Raw genomic sequence first — 26,281 nt, 5'->3', positions numbered from 1 at the left:
CCCCACCCAAAACCTGAAAGTAAATATGTCCACAGAAACAGTAAATTACTGAGACCGCTCCCATGTTGATCAGGGAATGCTGACAAGACAGGTGTAAAACAGAAGGCTGGACTAGGTGATCTCTCTGGCACCTAGTATGAACTGCTTCTTTATTTGAACTCAGTATATTTCAGATAATCAGTGGCTAGTTTACAGTTCAACGTTTCAGAACTTAAATCTGTGTAGCAGGGTTTACAAAGCACTGTCAAACATACAATAGGAATTTCAGATATTATTCTCACGTGCACTTTGGAGATAAGGAAACGGACAGAGTGTCAGTTTGCCCTGAGTTAGTGGCAGGGTAGCGTTTTCAATCCCTGTATATTGCTTCTAAATTCAATGTTCCTTATACCAACCCCCTCCCCACCTCAGTGTAAATCAGAAGATGGTGATAAAATCAAAATGCCAACGGAAATCTAAATTTCAATTCAATAACAATTAACATAAGGCCCAACAAGATGAATATTTATGTTTATACTTTTAAGCAAGAATATATTATTATTATCAGGACTTAGACTCCCAGCATACCTTTCTGCTCTTCAATTTTAGGTGGATTACTTTCCCTTAAGTCCTCTTCCAATCTTTCTTGTGCTAATTTTTTTGCTTCCTTTTTTTGGATCTTCCGCTTCAATTTTTTGTCTTCTTTCAGCCTTAACTTCTCTAGGCTGATAAGTATTTACAATTAGTCATAACTCACCTTTGTTATAAACTCAATTAACTATTTTCCTTTGCCTAGTGTAAGTTACAAGTTTCCTTTTTTAGTTAAAACTTGGCCGATATCTTCTGTTCAATATCAAAAACTTTTGAGACATGGTCAGTTCAGTCAAAACTAGTGTACTTGTTTCATGAAAACAAGAACCTCAACGACTGAGTGACTTCTAATTAAGGATGGCATGTACAGATCATGCAGATGTTATTTCCATGTATTTGAGTTACTGCTTAGGGTAAACAAGAATAGTAAAAATGACTCTGCAAGGTAATACATGTAAATACTCATTTCCACAGTAAAATATTATTTTCACAACCCAATAATGGCCCACAACACCAGAATTTGGTCAATATGGTTACAACAAGTTCTCCTCAACAAATAATTCTGTTCATCTTTTCTTCTGCTCTTTCCTGGTCACCAATGATGAAAAAAATCACTTCTTAAAATGGAAGCAAGAAGCAGGACCAAAAAGAAAAGAAAACAGGATTGGAATTATTTGATCTGAACAAGAAGATATAGAAATGAATAATTTTGACAGTTCACTGAATATTTCAGGGTGAGAAATAGTCACTGGTTCAAAATGTTTGCTGAAGAGAGTAAAAGGAAAGATGCTTTTGGAATTAAAGTTTCAACAACTGAGAACTAAGTACATAATTTTTATCCAAATGCCAAATCTATTGAACATGTCATTTCATAGCTCAATTTCATAATTTTACTTATAAATTCAACCATTAAATAATGCTTTTTATTCAAGTTTTTAGCATTTAACCATTCTAGGCTAGTTCCCTTGAAAGTTATAAATACCCATAAAATTCACTTAAGAACCACTTATCTGGATATGTGTGCAGAGCCAATTTTAAAAACAGCATAATTTAGAAATCTGCATTTAACAGAATTATATTCTAATAGACATTATTAAGCTACTGATTATTAAAAATCTTACCTAGAACATTTCTGTTTCAGAATAGGTCTTGGAGGAACCTTTTCTTTAATGACTTTGTGTTCAAACTTTAAATAAAACAGACACATCCAAAATTTGTCTCATGCTCCCATGACATAAAGCACAAAACCACAAGTAACAAGCATTTCAGAAGCACACACAGTCAATGTTCAATTTGATAGGGAACAGTGATGATGTTCTGACCCAAACAAAAGCCCAGAAAACTTTAGCAAAACAATTTACTGAAAAGAGGAACAAGAGAGTAGACACAATTTAGGAAGCTTAAAAAAAAAATTAAGAGTAAGCAGAAGATCAAATAAACTACAGATGTCATTACAACAACCCACTCCTGCCAACTCCCATACAGTGAGGCTAAAGGTAATCCCTCAAGACACTCTCCTCCCTCCCTAAGATCCCCCACCTCGCCAACACCCAAACGTTTACTGGGAATTAACAAAATAAGGTTATTAAAAAGAGTAAAAACAGTAAAACTAAAATGTAAAAGACCTCCTCCTCCTTTTAGGAGATAAAAGAACATGAGAATCCTTCAATGCACAGAAGCATTCTCACATCCTATTACTTCCTATAATTTCTTATATTAAGTAACTGCTTCTTTCCTGGAAAACACAAGATCCAAATAGTACAACTTCCACAAATTTAAATCATATTTTAAAAGGTATCAGCATTTTGTTTATGAATTTAAGGAGACTTCCCCTTTATTAAATACTTACTTCACATTTAACTTGACCACCACTGCTGAAGATGATAATCTTTGAAATGATTCCTTCACAGTCAGGAGTAAGACAAATTCCTTGCAGAAAATCCTATTTGATTAGGAAAAAAAAAGTGCTCCATCTCAGCGTAAATCTATACATGTATTCCATTTTAACCATCAGGAACAGTCAAAATGTGATCTAAAACCTCCTTCAGGGACACGCCGTAAAGTGCCTGCTCGTTGCCATCTGACTTCCAGAGCCCCCAGATGTAGGGGTGACCACGGGACTTGCTTTGTTTGAGTAAGGTGAGCTGACATGATGTACGCTACATCCATGCAAGAGCTTTAAGAAACACTGAATGGACTGGCCATTGCTCTTTTCCCTTGGCCATAAGAACGTGTTCCAGTCACTCCTTAGCCTCAATTCAGAAACAAAGAACACAGCCACACAGACTGGAGCTGCCACAGCCCAATCCTGGACAACGAATGCAAAACTTCAGGACAAGGGACGCAAGCAAGGAACGAGCCTTTCTTACTGTAAGTCACAAGATATTTGAGTTACTTCAATACATCCTAGTGAAAGCGAATTTACAGAGGGTACTTCAACCCATGGGAATGGTAAGACCACTAAGGGCGAGGGCACAGCCAGAGAAGCTCAATTAAGGTATAGGACAAAGACACAGCAGAAGTGACTCAATGGCAGCAGTTCTTTGGTCACATCATTACACCTCTAGTTAACTACATGGAAATGTGTAAAATGTGAGAATTTATTTCTACTAAACTTCAATAATTCCATTGCTAACATTCACCTAGCACAACCACCTTAGTTTTTTTCCTCAGTAAGGATAGGGGTTTACCTGAGGCTTAGCAGCATAGAAAAAGGTTTTCTTTTTTTAAGTCCATAGCTTATATGGATCAGAAACAAATTCTATCAATGCAAACAAGATTACTGAACTGGGACTGCTCTCAAAGCATATCTGGCTAATGGTAATTAACATCATTATCTTAATTAAGAGAAAACCCCAATTAGATGTGGCAGTACAAAATTTAAGTTGATTTTTTAGTACAAATTATCTCATCAAATTTTTTTAGAAAATATAAAATTTGAAGCCCCAATTCTACATCATAACATTAAAATCAGACATTTAAACTTTTTTTTAAATTTTTTGCGGTACGCGGGCCTCTCACTGTTGCGGCCTCTCCCGTCACGGAGCACAGGCTCTGGATGCGTAGGCTCAGCGGCCATGGCTCACGGGCCCAGCCGCTCGGCGGCATGTGGGATCTTCCGGGCCAGGGCACGAACCCGTGTCCCCTGCATCTGCAGGCAGACTCTTAACCACTGCGCCACCAGGGAAGCCCTAAACTTTTATTTTTGATCATAATATTTCCAGTGTAAAAGGGGTTCAACAATTTATTAAAAGCCTCTATGGTTACTGCCCTTTACACTTGTATAAAATAAAAACAAAAACTGGGCTTCCCTTCTAGCCCACACGCCTAGAGCCTGTGCTCCGCAACGAGAAAAGCCACTGCAGTGAGAAGCCCGCGCACCGCAACAAAGAGTAGCCTCCACTCGCCGCAACTAGAGAAGAGCCCGCGTGCAGCAATGAAGACCCGATGCAGCCAAAAATAAAATAAATAAATACGTTAAAAAACAAAAACTGATTTTCTAACTTTATCATTAAATTTTTAATTTAATACTTTCTAATTATGTCTCATGCACAGGGAGGAATTCATATCCTCTTAAGACTTTTCCTAAAGATTCTTAGGGGAAAAAAATCAACATACAATAATAAGCATACTGAAAAATCCAGACAATCTTGTTAGCCTTACCTTGTCAATTTTATCATTAAATGTTGTTGTTTTTAACTTCTTCCAACAGTTCATGTGGAATTCTATTTTACAGTACTGGCAACAGCTGATTCGTATAAAACCCTAGGGTTTAAAACAATTTTTAACTCACTTTTGAAAGATGTCTACACACACTCTCTCTCTCTCACTCACAACACATATTAAGATAGAGAGCTGTCTGCACTTACCTGGCAGACATAACTAAATGTCACATTTCCTCCTGGGGGAGTATAAGACTTCTGTACCCCAGACTGCCTAGTGCTGTAAACACTGAGCTTAACTGACATATTCATTTCCACAATTTACAGCTGCGTTATCCTTTACAATACCAAATATTTTATAAACTTTATTTCATCTGATCTACTAACCCAGCGACAGTGAGCAGCTTCTATCTTCTTGAATAAGCTAAAGCCCAGGGTCTTACTCACTCAATTCATTGCCAGACTTGGTCTCAGACTTAGGTCTCTAAGAGTTAATTCAATGATCAGAATGGCCTTCAGATTCTTGGGCTCAAATTTTACAAGATATTGGAATTGCAACAAATCAGGGGTACTAACCTCCCGTTGTTCCCTGGGCTCCTAAAAATAGGCTAGAAAGGGGAAATGGAATCAGCTAACCTGCCTTCTCAGGTCACCATCCCTGCCCTCGGTGTTTATTTCAGTGGCTCTGGGCCCCCATGTGAGATGATGTAGACTTAAGTCCAGGGGATGGGGAGGACAAGAGGACATAAAACTGCTGGCAAGTCACAGCACTCAAGTGTCTCCAATTACAGAATTTGTTCTGAATCCATTTTAAGGCACAATTCAGCAAGTTAATGACCTAGTACACACTCATTAGTACCTTAAAGTCTGGATCAGTTATGTATATCTGGATTTTGGAATATCCACGGCACTTCTGATAGCAACAAATGGCATCCGGCACTGGAGGGAACCTGCATTCCTCAATAAATTTCTCTAACAGCATCTAAAACAAAAATAAACAAAAATGATACTACTACAACACTAATTCAACAATAAAATGTTTGTGATTTCAATAACCTCTTGCCATCAAAATATTTTCAGCACAGAAAGGACCAAATGCCTTTTAGCCAAGAACTACGTACAACTTTTAAAGTTCTTCCTTCTAGAGAGAGGCTGATACAGAGACATGCCAAGAGACAAAGATGGGGAAAAAAGGGCTAAGCAACAAATTTTCAAAATTTCAGACTCTGAATCAAAATCTTATCCTGTGTTATAATCATCAGACCTCATTTTACACTACATACCTTTTAGAAATCTCCTTCAAGCATTCACAGGGAGTCAAGCGAGGTAGAATGACCCTTAGGGCTCTACTGTTGTCCTCCTTCCCAATGCCATTTCACCTAGGACCCCACCACTGCCATCCATCTACCCCCCTGAACCCCTGCCACCTGTGCCTGTTCATCACCTGGAGAATTACACCGCTGCCACTGAAGCCCCCGAGACTCGTGCCACGCTTCCAGTGCTGGCTGGCTGTTACCAGGAGTTCCTGTGCCTCCACTCCAATCCAGTATAAAGAGAGGAAAATCCAACAATCCCTACGTTTAGTTGTATTTTTTATACCAGCTTTGTTGAGATATAATTCATATACCACACAATTTACACATTTAAAGTGTATAGTTCAGTGGGTTTTTTAGTATATTCAGAGTTGTATAACCATCACGATAACCTAAAATTAGAACATGTCACCACGCAACAAGAAACCCCATACCCATTAGCAATCCCTCCCCAACCATCCTCAATTCCCTAGCCCACTAAACTACTATCTGTCTTCACATATAGATCTTCCTATTCTGGAGATTTCAGATAAACAGAATCATACAGTATGTGGCCTTTTGTGTCTGGTTTCTGTCACTGATATTCAATTATACGGATATACCACATTTTATTTAACCATTCATCAGTTGACGCTGAGCTGTTTCCACTTTTTGACTATTGTGAATAATACTGCTATGAACATTCATGTACAAGTTTTTGCGAGAACATGTTTTCCTATCTCTGTACATACCTAGGAGTGAAACTGCTAGGTCATATGGTAACTCTATCTTTAACCTATGAGGAACTGCCAGACTGTTTTCCAAAGCAGCTTCATCATTTTACACTTTACAGCAATGTATGGACGTTCTGATTTCTCCAGATCCTTGCTAACACTTGTTATTGTCTGCCTTCTTGATTACAGCCACCCTAGTGAGTATGAAGTAGTATCTCATTTTAATTTGCATTTCTCTGATGGCTAACTGTTGAACACATTTTCCATGCTTATTGTCTATTTATACAACTTGCTAGCAGAAACACCTATCCAGATCTTCTGGCTACTTCTAATTAGAGTGTCTTTTTATTACTGAGTTGTAAGAGTTGATTCCTGTGCTTTTAAAAGTTTCAGCCAAAAGCAAGTTCTGAGTAAATACCAGGGTTCATCACACGTAAAGGCCTATCCTAGTCAATTCACACACTTCAGTCTTTCTAGAACTGGCAAAGAATCCTACACTTCTGGATATGAGACTAAATTTATATTTTCAGTCTTCAAGTACCATTAATAACCATGATGAAAAAACAATGCTATACCTTTCTCTAAGTACAACCAGTACACCATGCTGCTTAACAGTGCACATTCTGGTCAGGACGCCTGGATTCAAGTCCCAGCTCCACCATTTCCTAGCTGTTTAACCTTGAGCTCAACACTTAACCTCTCTCAATGTAATCTTCCTCATCTGTAAAATGGGAATAATCACAGTGCTCATCACATAGGGTTGCTGTAAGGGTTAAAGGTAATGATAAATGGAAGGTGTATGACTGGCACACAGGAAACATTCAGTAAACGTTGGTGATTCTCACCAGTCTTGCAAGGGGAAACGCACATGGAGGAGCGGAGGACAGAGTACTCCTACCTGTCTTCTGCTACCTGAGTCAGAGCGCAGAAGCACAGATGAGCTTTTATGGTTAGTAAGATGCTCTCTAGAGAAACAAACGGTTACCTTTATTTTCCCTGGCTGAGTCTCTTCAATAACCACATTACTTGTGGGCCAAGTTAACACTCCAGGAAGACGACAGATCAAGGTTCTTGCTTTCTCGAAATGATTAAGAGCTTCTAGAAATCTAAAGTCATAATTATGAAGAAGGTATTAAAGATGTGACATGAATTTTCATTCCCCACAACAAGGCACAGAGATTTCAAGCTTACTAGGTAAGAGTACCTTTGACAAATCGCTACACAGAAATATTCAAGGTAACCCATATGTTCTTTAAAAAACCAAGACATTATCACTGTTTGCTACAAAGATAATATAAATTAAACACTAATCTACCTGGAGACTGGCTTTATTATGGTAGATGCATACTAGTCCTTTTAAAGTTGTAATTTTTTTTAAAGTTTTCAACAAGTAAAACAGAAAACTGAATAAATTATGGTTGTTCCATCTTTATTTCATTTACTAATCTAATTAGATTCTTGTAGAGCAACAGCAAAGCTCCACTTCAACTAATTAATCATAAATAGGGAAATTTTTTTCACTTGACTCATTTAGAACATCTATAGTAAAACCGATTTGCTGAAAAATTTTTAAAGAAATCGTATATTCTGGACATCTTCAACTATAAAGCAGTGAATTATTTTAACAGAACAAATGTGTATGTAAACTATTTTAACTATAAATATGAAATCTTTCAGTTCCAATTTATGGTTTAAATATTAATCTCAATAGAGTCCCACAGTCCGTTCAACAAAAGAATCCTAGAACACTGGATCATAAGGTTATCCCGGTCTTTATTCTTCTCTTCAGACTAGAGAATAGAGGGTTCTCTGCTTTCTCCAATCTTGAAATGATTTCCCAATTGAAGAAGTCATTTTTGCCTTTGGGTACAGAAAACTTCACCTGCAGAAAAGCTAGACCAGCATCCACCATAAGACAGTTATAAACAGCAGGACTTTCAACCAGACACTGCACATTGCAACAGCAAAAACCAGCTTACTGGACACTGAACCACAAACCATATTATTGTGAAATTAAAGGTTAAATGGGTTTCCACAACATTGTAAATCAACTATACTTGAATAAAATAAATTTTAAAAAAAGTTAAATGCCTTTCAAAATGGCAAACACGTCTTCATTTACTACAACCTCCACGATGCTACACATTTATGTTACGTTCCCAGATCTTGTGAATATCCACATGCGGCCACTGCATTAAACAGGTATGTCCCAAACAACTTATGCGAAGTTGGAATTAATTTCATTTATTACCATAGAGGTGACTGCTAAATCCTCACTACCCCTGATTCTTAAAAGAGTTGAACTGGTCAGACAGTAGCTTCAGGAAGTAAAAGAACTTTCTTTAATCTTTAAAATCTTTAAAGAAGGTTCTAGGCACCCCCTAAGATTGGGTTCCCAAGAATACCAGTGGTCTGATAAAACTTCCTCTAAACAGTTAGATGAAAATTTAAGGATAATTAAAAGTTATGAATGATATTCAATCAGTCAACAATTATTTCTTTATAAAAGTAATCTAACATACCTACCACTATATTGGCTGTACTTCAACTATAGGTTCAGAGGAGAGATTTTTGTTTCTAACTCATAATGTCCTTGAACATATATATATTTTGTATTAGCGACTTCCCTGGTGGCGCAGTAGTTAAGAACCCGCCTGCCAATGCAGGGGACACAGGTTTGAGCCCTGGTCCCGGAGGATCCCACATGCCGCGGAGCAACTAAGCCCACGCACCACAACTACTGAGCCTGCACTCTGAAAAGCCCGCACAGCACAATGAAGAGTAGCACCTGCTCCCCACAACTAGAGAAAGCCCACACGCAGCAATGAAGACCCAACACAGCTAATAAATAACAATTAAAAAAAAAATCCTCATACAAGTTTTTTGGGGGAAATGGGTATTTAACCAAAATATTATATAATCACACTTGTAAAGCATTAATTTATACCAATTCAGTCGCCACTTATAAATGACATATACTAAAAGATAAAACATAAAATCCTTTGTGTCAAATTACTCTTTATTTTTTTAATTTATTTTTAATTTATTTATTTTTGGCTGCTTGGGTCAACGTTACTGCACATGGGCTTTCTCTAGTTGTGGCGAGCGGGGGCTACTCTTCGTTGCAGCGCATGGGCTTCTCATTGCGGTGGCTTCTCTTGTTGCAGAGCATGGGCTCTAGGTGCACAGGCTTCAGTAGTTGTTGCACACGGGCTTAGGTGCTCCGCGGCATGTGGGATCTTCCTGGACCAGGGATCTCCTGCATTGGCAGGCCGATTCTTAACCACTGTGCCACCAGGTAAGTCCAAGTTACTCTATTATTGATTTTCCTATTACAGTCAACATTAGAAAGCACTGGGAACTGAAGTGATTGACCTTACTTTAATAATTAATATCCAAATGCCAGTCCTTAAAGTAAACACAATTGTCATAGTGTGCCACAGAGAAGATACCAAAATAACTCCAGAAAAAGGATCATCATAACATTAGATTTGAAATGAGTAACCAGCCTAGAGCATAAAGTAGTGTGGCTTCTACTAACCTGTTTTTTTTCAAATACACTTTTCCAATTCCACAGTAAGCCAAGCAATCAAGTCCCTCATTGGGGTAGTGTTCAATCATCCTCTTAAACTGGTTTTCAGCTTCAGATAATTCCTTCAATAGCAATGAGAACAGTGATCACTTACACAAAAAGAGAAATACTGGAACCGATTTTACCTGAAAGTTGATTCCTTTTGTGTAACATTAAAAACAACCGTATACCCTAAAAGTTCTATGGCAAAATTATACATTCTGTACTTCATTTTCTTAACAATTACAACAGTGAGAGGCCCGCGTACCGTAAAAAAAAAAATTAAAAAAAAAAGAACAAGAAAGGGGCTTCCCTGGCTGTCAGTGGTTAAGAATACACCTGCCAATGCAGGGGACACGGGTTCAAACCCTGGTCCGGGAAGATCCCACATGCCACAGAGCAACTAAGCCCGTACACCACAACTACTGAGCCTGTGCTCTAGAGACAGCGAGCCACAACTACTGAGCCCACGTGCCACAACTACTGAAGCCCGTGCACCTAGAGCCCGTGCTCTGCAACAAGAGAAGCCACGACAATAAGAATCCTGTGCACTGCAACGAAGAGTAGCCCCTGCTCGCCACAACTAGAGAAAGCCCGCGCACGGCAACGAAGACCCAATACAGCCAAAAATAAAAACAAATAAAATTTTAAAAAAGACCAACAGCATGTCACAAGGAAAATGAAACTCAGGCTCTGTGGACCACTCAGTGAGCGGAACATAAAACAACCTGATCCTTATTAGGGAGCAATTAGGGTTAAGCCTCATCTAGCCTAGGAAGCTTGGGGCCCAAGTTGGTAGAAAGGATATATTATTCCTGAAGTAATTCTAGAGCCATTTCAACCTTTATCAAAAACTCGAAGCCATGGAAAGCAAAGTATAATGCTGAGCAGTGCAGGTAAGTAAGCTTTCCAGGACAGCACTGAAGGACCATGAGTAATGGAAACCATGTGTGCTGACACCCATACACTGATTGCATGTGGTATGGGAAGCCTGAACTCTAGACGATAAAACACCCAGGTACTTACTATCCAGAACATTAGCATTCTTTTTATGATTTAAAAAATAAAAAGGCATGACACAAAGTTGTACTCTCCTTTTTTAACCTTCCAAGTCCCATTCCTTTCTTCTATCACTAAATGCAACCATTATATTAAATTTGATGTAGGGCTAGTCCATGTTTTTTTTTTTACTTTTGCAAGATTCACAGATAGCCATAAACAATATATACTATTGTCCTGTAAGTTTTCCAATTTGCACATAAGTGGTATCACGATGTTACTACATTCTCCAACTTGCCTTTTTACCTCAACACGTTTCCAAAATTTATCATGATACCAGGTCCTTTACTTTTTATACAAATAAAAGGTAGATTCCCACTGGCGGTCTGGCATAACTTTTCTCTAACGGAAACACAAACTAAATTTTCTTTTCAAAAAAAATAAATTTAGTTACTTCAGAAAAAATTACCAAGAAAGTACACAGGCAGTGCTCATTAAACTACTGTGATAATCATTTAATGATATACGTAAGTCAAATCATTATGCTGTACACCTTAAACTTATACTGTCCATTGTATCTCAATAAAACTGGAAAAGCAAAAAAAAAGTACCCAGAAGGAAATAAGCCAAAGTGGAAAAACTATTTTAACATACCTTCTAAAATTAATGACATATTTTAATTGTTTATTATCTCTGTTACAAATATTACCTCAGGTTGTCCTATTCCAAGGAGTGAAATGGCAAGTCCATAGACTACTAAGACGTAGTTAATCATGGCCAGGTTCAGTTGCTGTCAATAAAAATGCTCCAGTTAAACATCTGAACATAATTCTGCCCAATTTGCATCATACTAACTTGTTAGCCGCAACAGTAAGAGTAAAAAAATATCTTACTAATCACTGTGGGACAGAGACCAAACAGAATTAGAAAATACATTTTGCAAAGATATGCAGTTATCTTGCTATCAAGTATCTAAAACACAGAATCACTGTCTCAGAGTTCCTTGAAGGCATGGTTCATAACAGATAGAATAACTGATGTCATATTCTTTTGCATATTAATGGGATGAGTAACAGACTAAGGTATTTGCTCTCTTAACAACCTTGCATATTTACCCAGCTAATTCTTTGTGGATGAAAAGATGTGACTAAAGTGAGTCCAAATTCTTGACTTAGTGCTCTAATAAGATAAAAAGCCAAGAGTTCTAATGAACACCAGCTATAGTGCAAGGAGAGAGTCTAAACCTGGCTTCTATACCGACTGCAACCATAAAGGCTGAATCAGAGAATTATCTGCTTCTCACAACCGGGAGTAAATTCAGCTGATCTCAGCAAGACAATACATTAGTACAATGAAGTCAAAGTGTTGGTTCCCTTCTACATTCATCTGAAACACATTAGCATTGGTAAACAAGTTACCAGGAGGCAATCTCACCTTTATTTTTTGAGGATCTAAACCATTGAGCAACTCTGTGAAGGCCTGGGCAGCACTGCGGCAGCGCTGCTCCAACAAAGCCGTGTAACCATCCTGGATTAAGCTTCTCAGCATTTTCATTATATTAGCAAAATCCTGCAAAAAAGAAATTCTTTTTCAGTAAACCAGAGCTACACATGCTTAGTCTAAAACTTAAGATGCCAACGTTCAACACTGGGCAGTTATACTTTATAACTGATCATAAAATATGTAAATGCCCAAAGCTACCCTGTATGGATTATACTCCTTTCTCAGCACAGCACCATTAAAGTGGAAATTAAAAGGTACTGCTTCCCCATCTTAATCCCAACACTTCTAGTGCTGCCCATGACAAAGAAGGGGGGTTCACTTTACACTACATGGTGCTAAGCTGTACTCACTTTTCCAGGCTAACCAGACAGTATTTGGACGTTTTAACAGCTCAAACGGAGAACATCAGCCATCATTTAAATAAGTAAATTGTTTGGCTGAGACTTGAACAATTAGACAAATAAGAGCAAGCAATGAATTTCCTGGTCACTACCAGATTTTAACAACTGCCCTCATGCCCTGGAACAAACCTAAATTCTCAGCAAGAAAGGGTTATTTCAATCTGTAGCTCTACTCCTGCCTAACATGTACTTGAATATAACTAGATAATATTATCGGGAGAGATATTACTAGGTTAAATGCAAAGAGAAGAGAATAAGGAAAACAGCTGCTATAATGTACCCTGAAATAAAGCGAGAAAAAAACTTTATAATTTGAGTATACATGAGCACATACATTATAATTTGCATTCAGATTTTAGTTACATGGCAATAGCTATAGGCCACAAAAGTTCCATAAAGACTGGAGAGGCAAGCCTGGAGGCTAAGCTAGATCTCCCCACACCTTGCCATACATGTGTACACCGTTCAAGGGAGCAGAAAATGCAAATATTTGCGTGACATTCCTCACTGTTCCTAATGATAAGGATCCGAAAGGAGACCCCACTGCACAAAACACAGAGGGAAAAGCAGTCTGGTCACACATAAACAAAAGCTGCCTAGTGCTTTTCGTCCAATGAATCAAAGTTTAGGAGAACTTTCCCCCCAGAAAACACATGGAAAAGAGCAGCTCTCAAGTAAACTTGGTATTTGCCATACAGTATTTAAAAAGTTCAACGATCGCCATATTAATGTTAAGATAAGAATTTTAACAGTTATAGAAGACGATGTGCTATCCCCACACACACTAGTTTATCATTTATTATTCAGCCTTGGATGTACTGATTCCATTCTAATCTCTTTCATTCTAGAAAACAAATCCATTTGCCTCATGTTTCCATTGGAAATTATTTCTCTCAAAACAGTACAAATAAATGGTCTGTACTGAAAGCTGCATGAGAGCGGGCTGAATGGCAATGCCAGTCTTCAGCGTATGCAGGGGCCTAAAGAAAAGTGTGTTAAATGAACAAATCAAGGCTCAAAAATAACCATCATTTTTATTTAAATACTCCTTTGTCTTTACAGGCTGTCGTTACAATTTAAGTCCATCACAGTTTTTAGAATCAGTAAAATCAATATAAAATGACAATTTTAAAATCACCAACTGTTAGAAATACTAAAAATGCTTTTATGCAACTAATTAGAAAGCTGTTGAAACCGATTAGGAAACCGATTAAAAATGCTTAACATGCTTCATTCCAATAGTCCTTAATAAGCTATGTGTCCTATATACCTAACATAGTTAACGGAAGTTTAAAATGACCCAGATATTAAAATGAGTGTTGTGTTTCATGATAATATACATTTGGGGGGGGTAAAATTTAAATCCAACATTTTATTTTAGAAGAAACAGAACTGTATTTACATAAAGCACTGAAGTGTCACAGCAGACTCACATGAATCACACTGAACCAAAAGAAACAATCCTTCACTGATAATACATAGTCTACAGGTATTCAATGACTGGAAGAGTGATCAGCCATGGTTCTATAAATTGTGGATTCTGTACAGGTTTCTATTTCTTCTTGAGTTAGTTTTTATAAGCTGGATTGTTCTAGGAATTTGTTCATTTCATCTACATACATTTTCAAATTTCCTGGTATAATGTTGGTCATAATAGTATTTTGATATAGTATTTGTAATACTGAAGGGTCTGTAGTAATGTATCCTTTTTCATTCTTTTTTTAAAATTATTTATTTATTTATTTGGCGGCGCTGGGTCTTAGTTGTGGCATGTGGGATCTAGTTCCCTGACCAGGGACTGAACCCGGGCCTCCTGCATTGGGAGCCCAGAGCCTTAGCGACTGGCCCACCAGGGAAGTCTCCTTTTTCATTCTTGAAATTGTTTTATTGTGTCTTCTTTTCTTCCTTTCTTAATCAGTTTCCATACTGATATGTAAATTTTATTTATATTGTTAAAGAATCAACTTTTAGCTTTGTGGATTCTTCTTTACAAGTTGTTCCATTTTCATTATTTTCTTCTTTTTTTGGAATTTTATTACATTTTTTTATATAGCAGGTTCTAATTAGTTATCCATTTTATACATATTAGCGTATATATGTCAATCCCAATCTCCCAATTCATCACACCACCCCCCTCCCCGCCACTTTCTCCGCTTGGTGTACATACGTTTGTTCTCTACATCTGTGTCTCAATTTCTGCCCTGCAAACTGGTTCATCTGTATCATTTTTCTAGGTTCCACAAATATGCATTAATATACGATATTTGTTTTTCTCTTTCTGACTTACTTCACTCTGTATGACAATCTCTAGATCCATCCACGTCTCTACAAATGACCCGACTTCCTTCCTTTTTCATGGCTGAGTAATATTGCATTGTATATATGTACGACCTCTTCTTTATCCACCCAACTGACAACAGGCATTTAGGTTGCTTCCATGTCTTGGCTATTGTAAATAGTGCTGCAATGAACATTGGGGTGCATGTGTCTTTTTGAATTATGGTTTTCTCAGGGTATATATATGCCCAGTAGTAGGGTGGCTGGGTCATATGGTAATTCTATTTTTAGTTTTTCAAGGAACCTCCATACCGTTTCTCCATAGTGGCTGTACAAATTTACATTCCCACCAACGGTGCAAGAGGGTTCCCTTTTCTCCACACCCTCTCCAGCATTTGCTGTTTGTAGATTTTCTGATGATGCCCATTCTAACTGGTGTGAGGTGATACCTCATTGTAGTTTTGACTTGCATTTCTCTAAAAATTAGTGATGTTGAGCAGCTTTTCATGTGCTTCTCGGCCATCTATATACGTCTTCTCTGGAGAAATGTCGATTCAGGTCTTCTGCTCATTTTTGGATTGGGTTGTTTGTTTTTTTAAAATGGAGCTGCATGAGCCATTTATATATTTTGGAGATTACTCCTTTGATTACTCCTTTGTCTGCTGATTCGTTTGTAAATGTTTTCTCCCATTCTGAGGATTGTCTTTTCGTCTTGTTTGTACTTTGCTTTGCTGTGCAAAAACTTTTAAGTTTCATTAAGTCCAATTTGTTTATTTTTGTTTTTCTTTCCAATACTCTAGGAGGTGGATCAAAAAAGATCTTGCTGTGATTTATGTCATAGAGGGTTCTTCCTATGTTTTCCTCTAAGAGTTTTATAGTATCCGGTCTTACATGTAGGTCTCTAACCCATTTTGAGTTTATTTTTGTGTATGGTGTTAGGGAGTGTTCTAATTTCATTCTTTTACAGGTAGCTGGCCAGTTCTCCCAGCACCACTTATTGAAGAGACTGTCTTTTCTGCACTGTATATCCTTGCCTCTTTTGTCATACATTAGTTAACCATAGGTGCATGGGTTTATCTCTGGGCTTTCTATCGTGTTCCACTGATCTACATTTCTGTTTCTGTGCCAGTACGATATTGTCTTGATTACTGTAGCTTTGTCGTTTGGTCTAAAGTCAGGGAGACTGGTTCCTCCAGCTCTGATTTTTTCGCTCAAGACTGCTTTGGCTATTCGGGGCCTTTTGTTTCTCCATACAAATTTTAAGATTTTTTGTTCTAGTTCTGTAGAAAATGCCATTGGTAATTTGATAGGGATTGCATTAAATCTGCAGATTGCTTTGGGTAGTGTAGTCATTTTCACAATACTGATTCTTCCAGTCCAAGAACATGGTATATCTCTCCATCTGTTTGTATCATATTTATTTCATGTCTTACCCCTAGGTTCTTCATGACTTTTTTTTTTTTTCTTAGATTCCATATATATGTGTTAGCATATGGTATTTGTTTTTCTCTTTCTGACTTACTTCACTCTGTATGACAGACTCTAGGTCCATCCACCTCATTAAAAGTAACTCAACTTCCTTTCTTTTTATGGCTGAGTAAGATCCGATTGTATATATGTGCCACATTTTCTTTATCCATTCATCAGTTAATGGACATTTTGGCTGCTTCCATGTCCTGGCTATTATAAATAGAGCTGCAATGAACATTTTATTTGTCATTTTCCTCTTGCTGCTTTCAATAATTTTTCTTTGTCTTTAATTTTTGCCAGTTTGATTACTATGTGTCTCGGTGTGTTTCTCCTTGGCTTTAACCTGTACGGGACTCTTTGCACTTCCTGGACTTAGGTGGCTATTTCCTTTCCCGTGTTAGGGAAGTTTTCAACTATAATCTCTTCAAATATTTTCTTGGGTCCTTTCTCTCTCTCTTCTTCTTCTGGAACCCCTATAAGGCAAATGTTGGCTGCAGGATTGTAGTTCTTGCTTCTACTGTCTGCCCTCTCTTGGATGAGGCTATCTAAGAGGCCTGTGCAAGTTTCCTGATGGGAGGGACTGATGGTGGGTAGAGCTGAGTGTTGCTCTGGTGGGCAGAGCTCAGTAAAACTTTAATCCCCTTGTCTGCTGATGGGGGGGCTGGGTTTCCTCCCTGTTGGTTGTTTGGCCTGAGGTGACACAACACTGGAGCCTACCCAGGCTCTTTGGTGGGGCTAACGGAGGACTCTGGGAGGGCTCACGCCAAGGAGTACTTCCCAGAACTTCTGCTGCCAGTGTCCTTGTCCCCACGGTGAGCCACAGCCACCCCTCGCCTCTGCAGGAGACCCTCCAACACCAGCTGGTAGGTCTGGTTCAGTCTCCTATGGGTTCACTGCTCCTTCCCCTGTGTCCCAATGCGCACACTACTTTGTGTGTGCCCTCCAAGAGTGGATCTGTTTCCCCCAGTCCTGTCAAAGTCCTGTAATCAAATCCCACTAGCCTTCAAAGTCTGATTCTCTAGGAATTCCTCCTCCCGTCGCCGGACCCCCAGGTGGGGAAGCTTGATGTGGGGCTCCAGGTGGTGGACTTCTGTGGTATTAGTGTTCTCCAGTCTGTGAGTCACCCACCCAGCAGTTATGGGATTTGATTTTATTGTGATGGCACCCTTCCTACCATCTCACTGTCGCTTCTCCTTTGTCTTTGGATGTGGGATATCATTTTTGGTGAGTTCCAGTGTCTTCCCATCAATGATTGTTCAGCAGTTAGTTGTGATTCCGGTGTTCTCGCAAGAGGGAGTGAGAGCACATCCTTCTACTCCGCTACCTTGAACCAATCTCCTTCACTATTTTCTACTTTGTAATTTCCTTCTACTTTCTTTGGGTTTTTTGCCCTGCTCTTGGAATGAATGCATCACTAATCTAGAAGTCTTTATTCCTTTAATACATACATTTAGCTTGATAAATTTCCTTCAAAGTAGTATCAACGTTGTACCCCTTGCATTTTTTTATTGAGAGGGAAGTACAGAGATTTCCATATACCCCTTTGTGCCTTACATGAATAGCTTCCCCCATCATCAAAATCACTCCTCAGAATGGTATATTGGGTTGGCAAAAAAGTTCCTTCGGGGGGCTTCCCTAGTGGCGCAGTGGTTGAGTCTGCCTGCCGAGGCAGGGGACACGGGTTTGTGCCCCGGTCTGGGAAGATCCCGCATGCTGTGGAGCGGCTGGGCCTGTGAGCCATGGCCGCTGAGCCTGTGCTCCGCAGCGGGAGACACCACAACAGTGAGAGGCCCGTGTACCACAAAAAAAAAAAAAAAAAAGGTCCTTCGGTTTTCAAGTAAAAATAAGAGTCATTTTCACCACAAATTTTATTGAACAACACATTCACCATTTTGTTCCACTACCTTCTGCCATTTTTCAGGCAACTTCATAATTCCATCTTCCCAAAACTTTTTATCTTTTTGAGCAAAGAACTGTTCCAGGTACCTTTTACAGTCTTCCAGGGATTTGAAATTTTTTCCATTAAGAGAATTTTGTAAAGACCAAAGTAAATGGAAATCCAAAAGTGCAATATCTGGTGTATACGGCAGATGAATCAAAACTTCCCAGACAAGCTAACAGTTTTTGCCTGGTCATCAAAGAAACATGCGGTCTTGCGTTATCTTGATGGAAGATTATGCATTTCCTGTTGACTAATTCTGGACACTTTTCATTGAGTGCTGCTTTCAGTTGGTCTAACTGGGAGCAGTACTTGTTGGAATTAATCGCTTGGTTTTCCAGAAGGAGCTCATAATAGAGGACTACCTTCCAATTCCACCATATGCACATCACCACCTTCTTGGGAGGAAGACCAGCCTTTGGTGTGGTTGGTGGTGGTTCATTTCGCTTGCCCCACGATCTCTTCCATTCCACGTTACTGTATTGTATCCACTTTTCATTGCCAATCACAATTTGTTTTAAAAACAGAATGTTTTCATTACGTTTTAGTAGAAAATCATATGCAGAAATATGGTCAAGAAGCTGTTTTTTGCTTAACTTATGTGGAACCCAGACATCAAAGAGATGAAAATAACCAAGCCGGTGCAAATGATTTTCAACGCTTGATCTGGATATTTTCAGTATGTCGACTATCTCCCATGTGGTATAACGTTGACTGTTCTCAATTAATGTCTCAATTTGATGGCTATCAACTTCAACTGGTCTACCCGACCATGGAGCATCATCCAATGAGAAACCTCCAGCATGAAACTTCGCAAACCACTTTTGACATGTTCAATCAGTCACAGCACCTTTGCCATACACTACACAAATCTTTTTTGTGTTTCAGTTGCGTTTTTACCTTTCTTCAAATAATAAAGCGTAATATGCTGAAAATATTGTTTTCTTCCATCTTCAATATTAAAATGATTACACAAAAATTCACCAATTTTGAAAAGTTTTTTTTTTTAAATGCACACTGATATGACAGCTGTCATATACAATCAAAACTGTTTCGAATGGAGTTAAAGACAACTAAGTGCTACTAGAGCCATCTTACATAAAAAACCAAATGAGGGACTTCCCTGGTGGTGCAGTGGTTAAGAAGCCGCCTGCCAATGCAGGGGACCTGGGTTCAAGCCCTGGTCCAGGAAGATCCCACATGCCGCAAAACTAAGTCAATGTGCCACAACTACTGAGCCTGTGCTCTAGAGCCCGTGAGCCACAACTACTGAGCTCATGAGCCTCAACTACTGAAGCCTGCAAGCCTAAAGCCCATGCTCCCCAGCAACAGAAGCCACTGCAATGGGAAGCCTGAGCACCACAACGAAGAGGAGCCCCCGCTGGCCGCAACTAGAGAAAGCCCACACGCAGCAACAAAGACCCAAAGCAGCCAAAAAATAAATAAATTAAAAAAAAACGAACCTTTTGGCCAACCCAATATACATACATGGGGTGGGGTGCTTTTTTTTTTATTTAACCAAGGATTAACCTACACTGACACATCATAATCACCCAAAGTCCATAGTTTACCTATGAACCCTATGGTTCACTCTTTGTGTTGTACATTCCATAGGTTCGGACAAATGTATAATGACTGTATCTATCATTTATACTATCATACAGAGGATTTTCACAGCCCTAAAAATCCTCTGTGCTGTGCCTATTCATCTCTTCCCCCTTAATGTACATTTTTCATTACTTACCAAATACTACAGAGTTTTATATAGAAAGTTATATGATAAATCATTCAAAGAATAAAAAGTTTGCTCTTTAATGGTTCTATAGTAGATGTAATAAAACAGCAGGTGCTTAAACCTTTTAAAATGATTTAAACCTTCTTAAAATATTTAACTTAAAAGTTAACACTTTGGGAAGACTTGCTTCTTCCTTTTAAATCTATGGGAAACAAACAATTTTGTATTCAGTATTAACCATTAGTTAAATCTCTGGTTCACACACTTACCAAGTTAAAACCTAAATTAGTGACGATTTGGTTTCTTAGCAATCATCTATTAAACTATATGTTCATAACTAAAATTATTAAAAAAAAACTTTAGAGATGTACACAATTAGACTTAATTCATGTGAAAAATGTTATGTTCAAAGAGTTTGCTTTCCAGTAGAAAAGCCTTTGCCTTTACCTGGTGTGCAGCTCTGGAGGATTTAGAAAACTGTTTCTCCAAGATGTTTTTCAAATCTACTGGTAAACTCCCTTGTGAACCAGAACTAAAAGAGAAAAGCACTGTTTTGAATTATTTTAAAATAAAACAATCCTGCTTATTATATAAATAAAAAAATATTTACTGAAGGTCATTTTAAACTTAGTAAATAGAGAGTCACAAGTTCCTATATAGAAATATTACCAAGATGCCAATTCTCTCCAAATTAATTTCTAAATCCAATAAAAATCCCTATAAATTTACTGGGGAAAGGGGACCAGATGAACTGATTATTCAGATGTTATAAAAGAACAGCTTTAAAAAAAAAAAACGAAAGAAATTGGTGGATTTACACTGATTACCTAAAGTTATTACAAATCTAAAGTCATCAGTAACAACAAAGTCATGAAACAAGAAATGTGCCCCAAAACACTGCAAAGATGATCCATCTCATGTGAAAATCTGTTAACAAGATATAACCTTTTCAGAAAGTCTGACCCCCAATGCTGGTGAGGGTAAGGAAGATTCAGGTACTCCAGGTGGTGTTTTCTGACACCACATACCTGTCATTTTTCCACACCGATTCTCCAACATCAACTGAGTGTCCAACAATTCAATTCTGACACCAACTCTGGAGTTAAGAACTCAGGCCCCACAGGTTAAAGGCTCAGTCCCACAAGACTGCCCTCACTTCAGCCACAATGGGGTACCCAGGCTACCCATACTTCTGCCCTGCCGACTACAAATTCAGGGGTTCCCGTGACTACCCCTTGGGTTCAACTATTCCCTAGAACAACTCACAGAACTCAGGAAAGCGCTTTACTTACCATTACCAGTTTACTGTAAAGGATGTAAGTCAGGAGGAGCTCAGTGGAAAAGATGCATGGGAAGGTGTAGGGGAAGGGGGTGCCTCAGAGCTTTCACACAGTCTCAGAGGGCACCATCTCCCCAGCATCTCGATGTATCCACCAACCAGAAGCTCCCTGAGCCCCTATGTTTAGAGGTTCTTACTGACGTTTCATTACACAGGCGTCAATGATTTAATTACTGGACACTGGTGACTAAACTCCATTTCTTGCTCCCTTCTTCTCCCCAAAGATCGGGGGTGGGGCTGAAAAGTTCCAACCAACCACACACTTTATCTTTCTGGTGACCAGCCTCAATCCTGAAGGTAGGGACCCAACCTTGGGTCACTTTATTAGTATAAACTCAAGTAGAGAGGAAGGGGCTCATTATAAATAACGAAAGACTCTCTCATCATTCAGGAAATTCCAAGGGTCCTAGGAGCCCTGTGCCAGGAACTGGGGACACAGACCGAATATATAAATATCTTTATTATACCACACCCTCTCACAGCTTAGTAGGAGTGTGAACAGTGCTCATGTTTTGAGAGGAGAATCTGGCAGTATCTATCAAAGTTAAAATTACACATCCCCTCTGACAGCAGTTCCACTCCAGAAATTTCTCCTTCACACACATCTATACTAGGAAATATCCTGCAGCCATGAAAATGAAGGATGTAGATCTCCATGGTCTGATATGGAAAGGTAGTCAAGGCATTTTGAAAGAGATAAAAGCAAGCTGTAGGCCAGAATAGTTCCAACAACAATGAAAACTATAGTGTTAACAATAATGATAGTTCAGGGCTTCCCTGGTGGCGCAGTGGTTGAGAGTCCGCCTGCCGATGCAGGGGACACGGGTTCGTGCCCCGGTCTGGGAAGATCCCACATGCCACAGAGCGGCTGGGCCCGTGAGCCATGGTCGCTGAGCCTGCGCGTCCGGAGCCTGTGCTCCGCAACGGGAGAGGCCACAACAGTGAGAGGCCCGTGTACCGCAAAAAAAAAAAAAATAATAATAATGATAGTTCAAGTGTATTGAGCATTTACCATGTTCTATTGCTCTAAGTATTTTATGTGGTTGTCCCATTTAATTGTTAAATAACCTCATGAAGTAGACATAATCAAGAAGAGCATCCAGTTTGAAAACAGAAACAAAATATCAGGAAAATAAATTTATCTTTAACACAACAGGTTAAAGTTATAACTGTGCATTCAAAGAATTAGCATGTATTGGGTTTTGGCTTCCTTTTATGATGAGGGAAGGGGGGCAAGTAGGAAGACTCAGGACTTTTCTAACAAATAACAGAACAACAAAAGGCACTATGGCCTTGCTTTGTATTTAACTTTTGAGGCACCATCAAAAAAGTCATTTTTTAAAAATAGGGCTTTACTAATTTATCTTCATGCTTTGATATTCAATCATTCTCCTTTAAGCACCTATCAAGGAATCAGCCTTAAGAAATGAAGAGGAAACTGAAAACTAGTGGAACTGTGGCAAAAATGGCTTTGCAGTTTCTCCAGCACCACTTTCATTGATTTCATAAATTTCTGTATCTGTTGTAAGATTTACAATTTCACTTTGCAATCAATTTATATCTTTGTAGCTAATGGGGGTTAACTCTAAAGATTGGTGGCGAGAGTTCCTACTGCTAATTTGGGGGGGATGTTTGGTAGAACGAATTTTGTAAGTGGTCGGTTCATTAGTAAATCCTTGCCTATGAATATACAGATAGCCACGCCAGTGTATGCAGAGTTAAGTTCCCAGATGGCCAAGAAATTGCTAACAGCAATTTTCTAAAGCAAGGCACTAGAGAAGGGAGTCAGAGAGAGGGGAAATAAAGCAAACAGGGAAGGAGACTAAGTTTTCACTTTATACTTATCTGATTCTTTTTTCCTCTTATGAGCCGGAATTTTAAGAAATTAATACTGATATATCTCGTATTATATGACTTTCATAAATCAGTATTAACATCCAGGATTAATACTCCTTTAGTCGAAAATGACCCTCTCCTAATAAAGACATGCCGTGCTATTTGAAAGGGATTTTTTACTACTTATCATAGTACACATGCGTAAAGGCAGCTACTACTAGAAAGAGATTTAATTTTCAATTTTCTTTTTTCTTTTTTCTTGGGAGGAGGGCATTACAGAAACGAAACAAAACAAACAAAAAACCCTTCCATTAAAAAACATACCTGAACTTCTCCAATTCATTGTTTCGGGATTTTTGTTTTCCTTTATATTTTGGAGGCTGACCTGTGAATACAAAAGTATTGTTCCTGAAATCTGTACATAAAAATCTACAAGCTTGAAAGTAAAACATTTTTTTAAAATGTAAATTGGAATAAGAAAGCAAAGGAGGCAACACTGTATGTGAGTCTAACTATAAACAGGTAAGCCAAAAAAAAAGAAGCTACTGATGATGTTTCGCTATGTATGCTATAAAATTATTATAAAGATAAATTATAATGATGATTATCATTTAGTCCTATAGTAGATATAGAAGAGATACAGGTGTAGTTCCTGTTCTCAGGCAGTTTACAATCAGATGGGAAGAAAAGACAGTCACGTCACCAATTAAATAACAATCCCCATTAAGAAGAAAAGAAGATGCATTGTTACTGAAATATTAATTCCATAGTAACTGCTCTTGTAACTCCTAGAAGGGAAAAATCACTTAAGCTGGAGTGGCTGGGAAACACCTTAGTGGGGATGCAGCATTTGTATTTAGTTTTAAGGAACAAGTAGGATTTGCAAAGAATGGGCCAAATGAAGTTTTATTTTAAGAAACACTAAGTAAACCTGTGTGACTGGGCAAGTTAAGTAAGGACAGGTTGAAAGGGGCTGCAAGCCAGGCAGGTTGGTATGAGTGTTTACAGGCCCAGGGCTTCTGACTCCCCAGCTCTGCGAGCTCAGCCTTTATCCCACTGAAAGGAGGAGAGAGCCACTGTACACTTTGGGGCAGGGGAGTCACACGTGCAAAGTTGTGTAGAAGAGAGCACAGCAACAGGGACTGGGTGTCTCTGATGGAAGCTTTGGGAGAGATAGCAGAGGCAAGTCAGAGCCTATGTATTAGGGAGGGGATGAGAGCCTGAGCTCTGATGGCCTCAGAAAACAAAAGAGGCTTCTAGAAAGAAAGAAGAGTTCTAATTTGATTTCTACTGTGTCACCTAGGGCAAAATTATTTAATCTAACCCTGGGACCTCAATTTCTTTGACTGAATACAGATGCAGAAGTATGGATGGTATTTAAATTATTTAAATGTGCTATCTGATAATAATGGTCTAAGAAATACAAATAAATTAAAAGCTGTTTCCAAAAGAACAGTTTTATTCTCAAAGATTTTTTCACATGCTAAAAGTCACATCAGGTAAGACAAACACCTGCGTTTCCCCCTCTTTGTAACTGTGCTGAAGTGCTAACCAGTAGTTAAGTGGTTGGATATGCAGCACTGGAGCCTAAGAGAAGATAGAGCTGCAGGAAGTAAAAGACAGAAATGGCTGCCAGAAGTAAAAACACTGAAAAAAATAAACAAATGAACCAAAAAACAGGTGGAAGGAAAAGAGAGCAACCGGATCACTAACTAGAAGGCCAACAATCTCACCACAATAACTCTGAAAGGAGCACATGAAAGCTTGAGATAAGTAACCTGTGTGTAACAACAACTTTGAGTTGCTGAATTCTCTCAAACTCTGTTTTAAAAGGCAGAGAAGAATAACCCACTTAGAACGATTTCTCGCAAAAGCTGGGAGTATAAACGGAGACTGAGAAATAAATGAGGCATGAGTGTCCACTTCTCTGGAGCCCTTCATTTCCCAAAGATGCCAAGTAGACAAGGTCTGGCTGTGTGTCTGCGTATTTTCTAGATGCATAAATAAACATATGCACTAAGCACATACAATTTAAATAAACTAGTATTAGGCTAAAGCATCCATTCTCAACAGGGGTGACAGACCCACAAGAAAGTCATAACTGGTTATTGGAAGATGAAAAAAACCCGTTTTTATATATAAAGCACACATGTACATTACAGTACATAAACAGATAAACAGTATCTGTGATATTAAAGTTTCACAAGAGGAGGGTAATTAGGGGAAAAAAGTGTCTAGAAAGGCTCTGGAAGCAGGGGGTAGATGATGAAATAAAAGTTGAGAAACACTGGCCTAGTGGAAATTAGGTAGCAGACCATGAAGAGCGCCATTTTTCTTCTCGATTCCTTTATTTGGTTTTCCAAGATTAAATTTATTAAACAATATGAAAAGACTGAGCATTGATTTCAAATAAACATTCAATATTTTCTCGACACAGACGCATTGTAAAGTAAAAGGAGAATAACAGCAAATATAAGGCTTGTGAGAATCTGAGGGCATGGAAGTTGAGGCAACACTACGCTAATTCGGCAACAATTTACATATGGGAAAAAGACTCACTTGATGGTGGCAGAAATTCAGGATGACAGTCACAATCATCTACCTTCAAAGCTTCGTCTGCCACCTACCAAGAAAATAAAATTAGTGACCCTTTCAGAAAAATTCAATAGCTAAACAATAAAACTGAGTAGCAAAGAATTTCTCCAAGTGCCTAAAATACTCAGCTTTACCAAATGAATAAACAAACTGATAACTACTGAACAATAAATACTGAATTAATACTATCACATCTTTCCTTATTCTCCTCTCCCTAACTGAATACAGCTTCTTTGAGACTTTCATTATTAACAACAGAAGGACTTTACAGCGGGTTGGGAAAGTTCCCTTCAACGCGTACTACATATCTAACCCGAAAACACCAATTCCCTTTTTTCCCCTCAAACCCTGGAAAGAA

The 26,281-nt window shown here is 38.5% G+C and overlaps 1 protein-coding gene across 4 annotated transcripts in view; it reads right to left on the bottom strand.

Annotated features, from left to right (window-relative positions):
* Positions 1-26,281, bottom strand: part of TTC3 (tetratricopeptide repeat domain 3) — a 132,657-nt gene that overhangs the window by 62,352 nt on the left and 44,024 nt on the right. For all 4 annotated transcript variants that reach the window (XM_024758265.1, XM_024758267.1, XM_024758266.1 and 1 more), the window contains 12 exons: positions 25,888-25,951; positions 23,653-23,713; positions 20,601-20,685; positions 12,263-12,397; positions 11,538-11,618; positions 9,800-9,912; positions 7,244-7,364; positions 5,092-5,214; positions 4,234-4,335; positions 2,420-2,512; positions 1,692-1,756; positions 568-704 (listed from right to left, as the gene is read on the bottom strand). In XM_024758265.1, coding sequence (XP_024614033.1) covers positions 568-704; positions 1,692-1,756; positions 2,420-2,512; positions 4,234-4,335; positions 5,092-5,214; positions 7,244-7,364; positions 9,800-9,912; positions 11,538-11,618; positions 12,263-12,397; positions 20,601-20,685; positions 23,653-23,713; positions 25,888-25,951 — 1,180 coding nt within the window. The remainder of the gene's footprint in view (positions 1-567; positions 705-1,691; positions 1,757-2,419; positions 2,513-4,233; positions 4,336-5,091; positions 5,215-7,243; positions 7,365-9,799; positions 9,913-11,537; positions 11,619-12,262; positions 12,398-20,600; positions 20,686-23,652; positions 23,714-25,887; positions 25,952-26,281) is intronic.

Source organism: Neophocaena asiaeorientalis, unplaced genomic scaffold, assembly GCF_003031525.2.
Source record: "Neophocaena asiaeorientalis asiaeorientalis breed wild unplaced genomic scaffold, Neophocaena_asiaeorientalis_V1.1 scaffold45, whole genome shotgun sequence".
Taxonomy (NCBI): Eukaryota; Metazoa; Chordata; class Mammalia; order Artiodactyla; family Phocoenidae; genus Neophocaena; species Neophocaena asiaeorientalis.
Note: the sequence above shows the minus strand (reverse complement) of the source record. Positions and strands in the feature narration are given on the sequence as shown.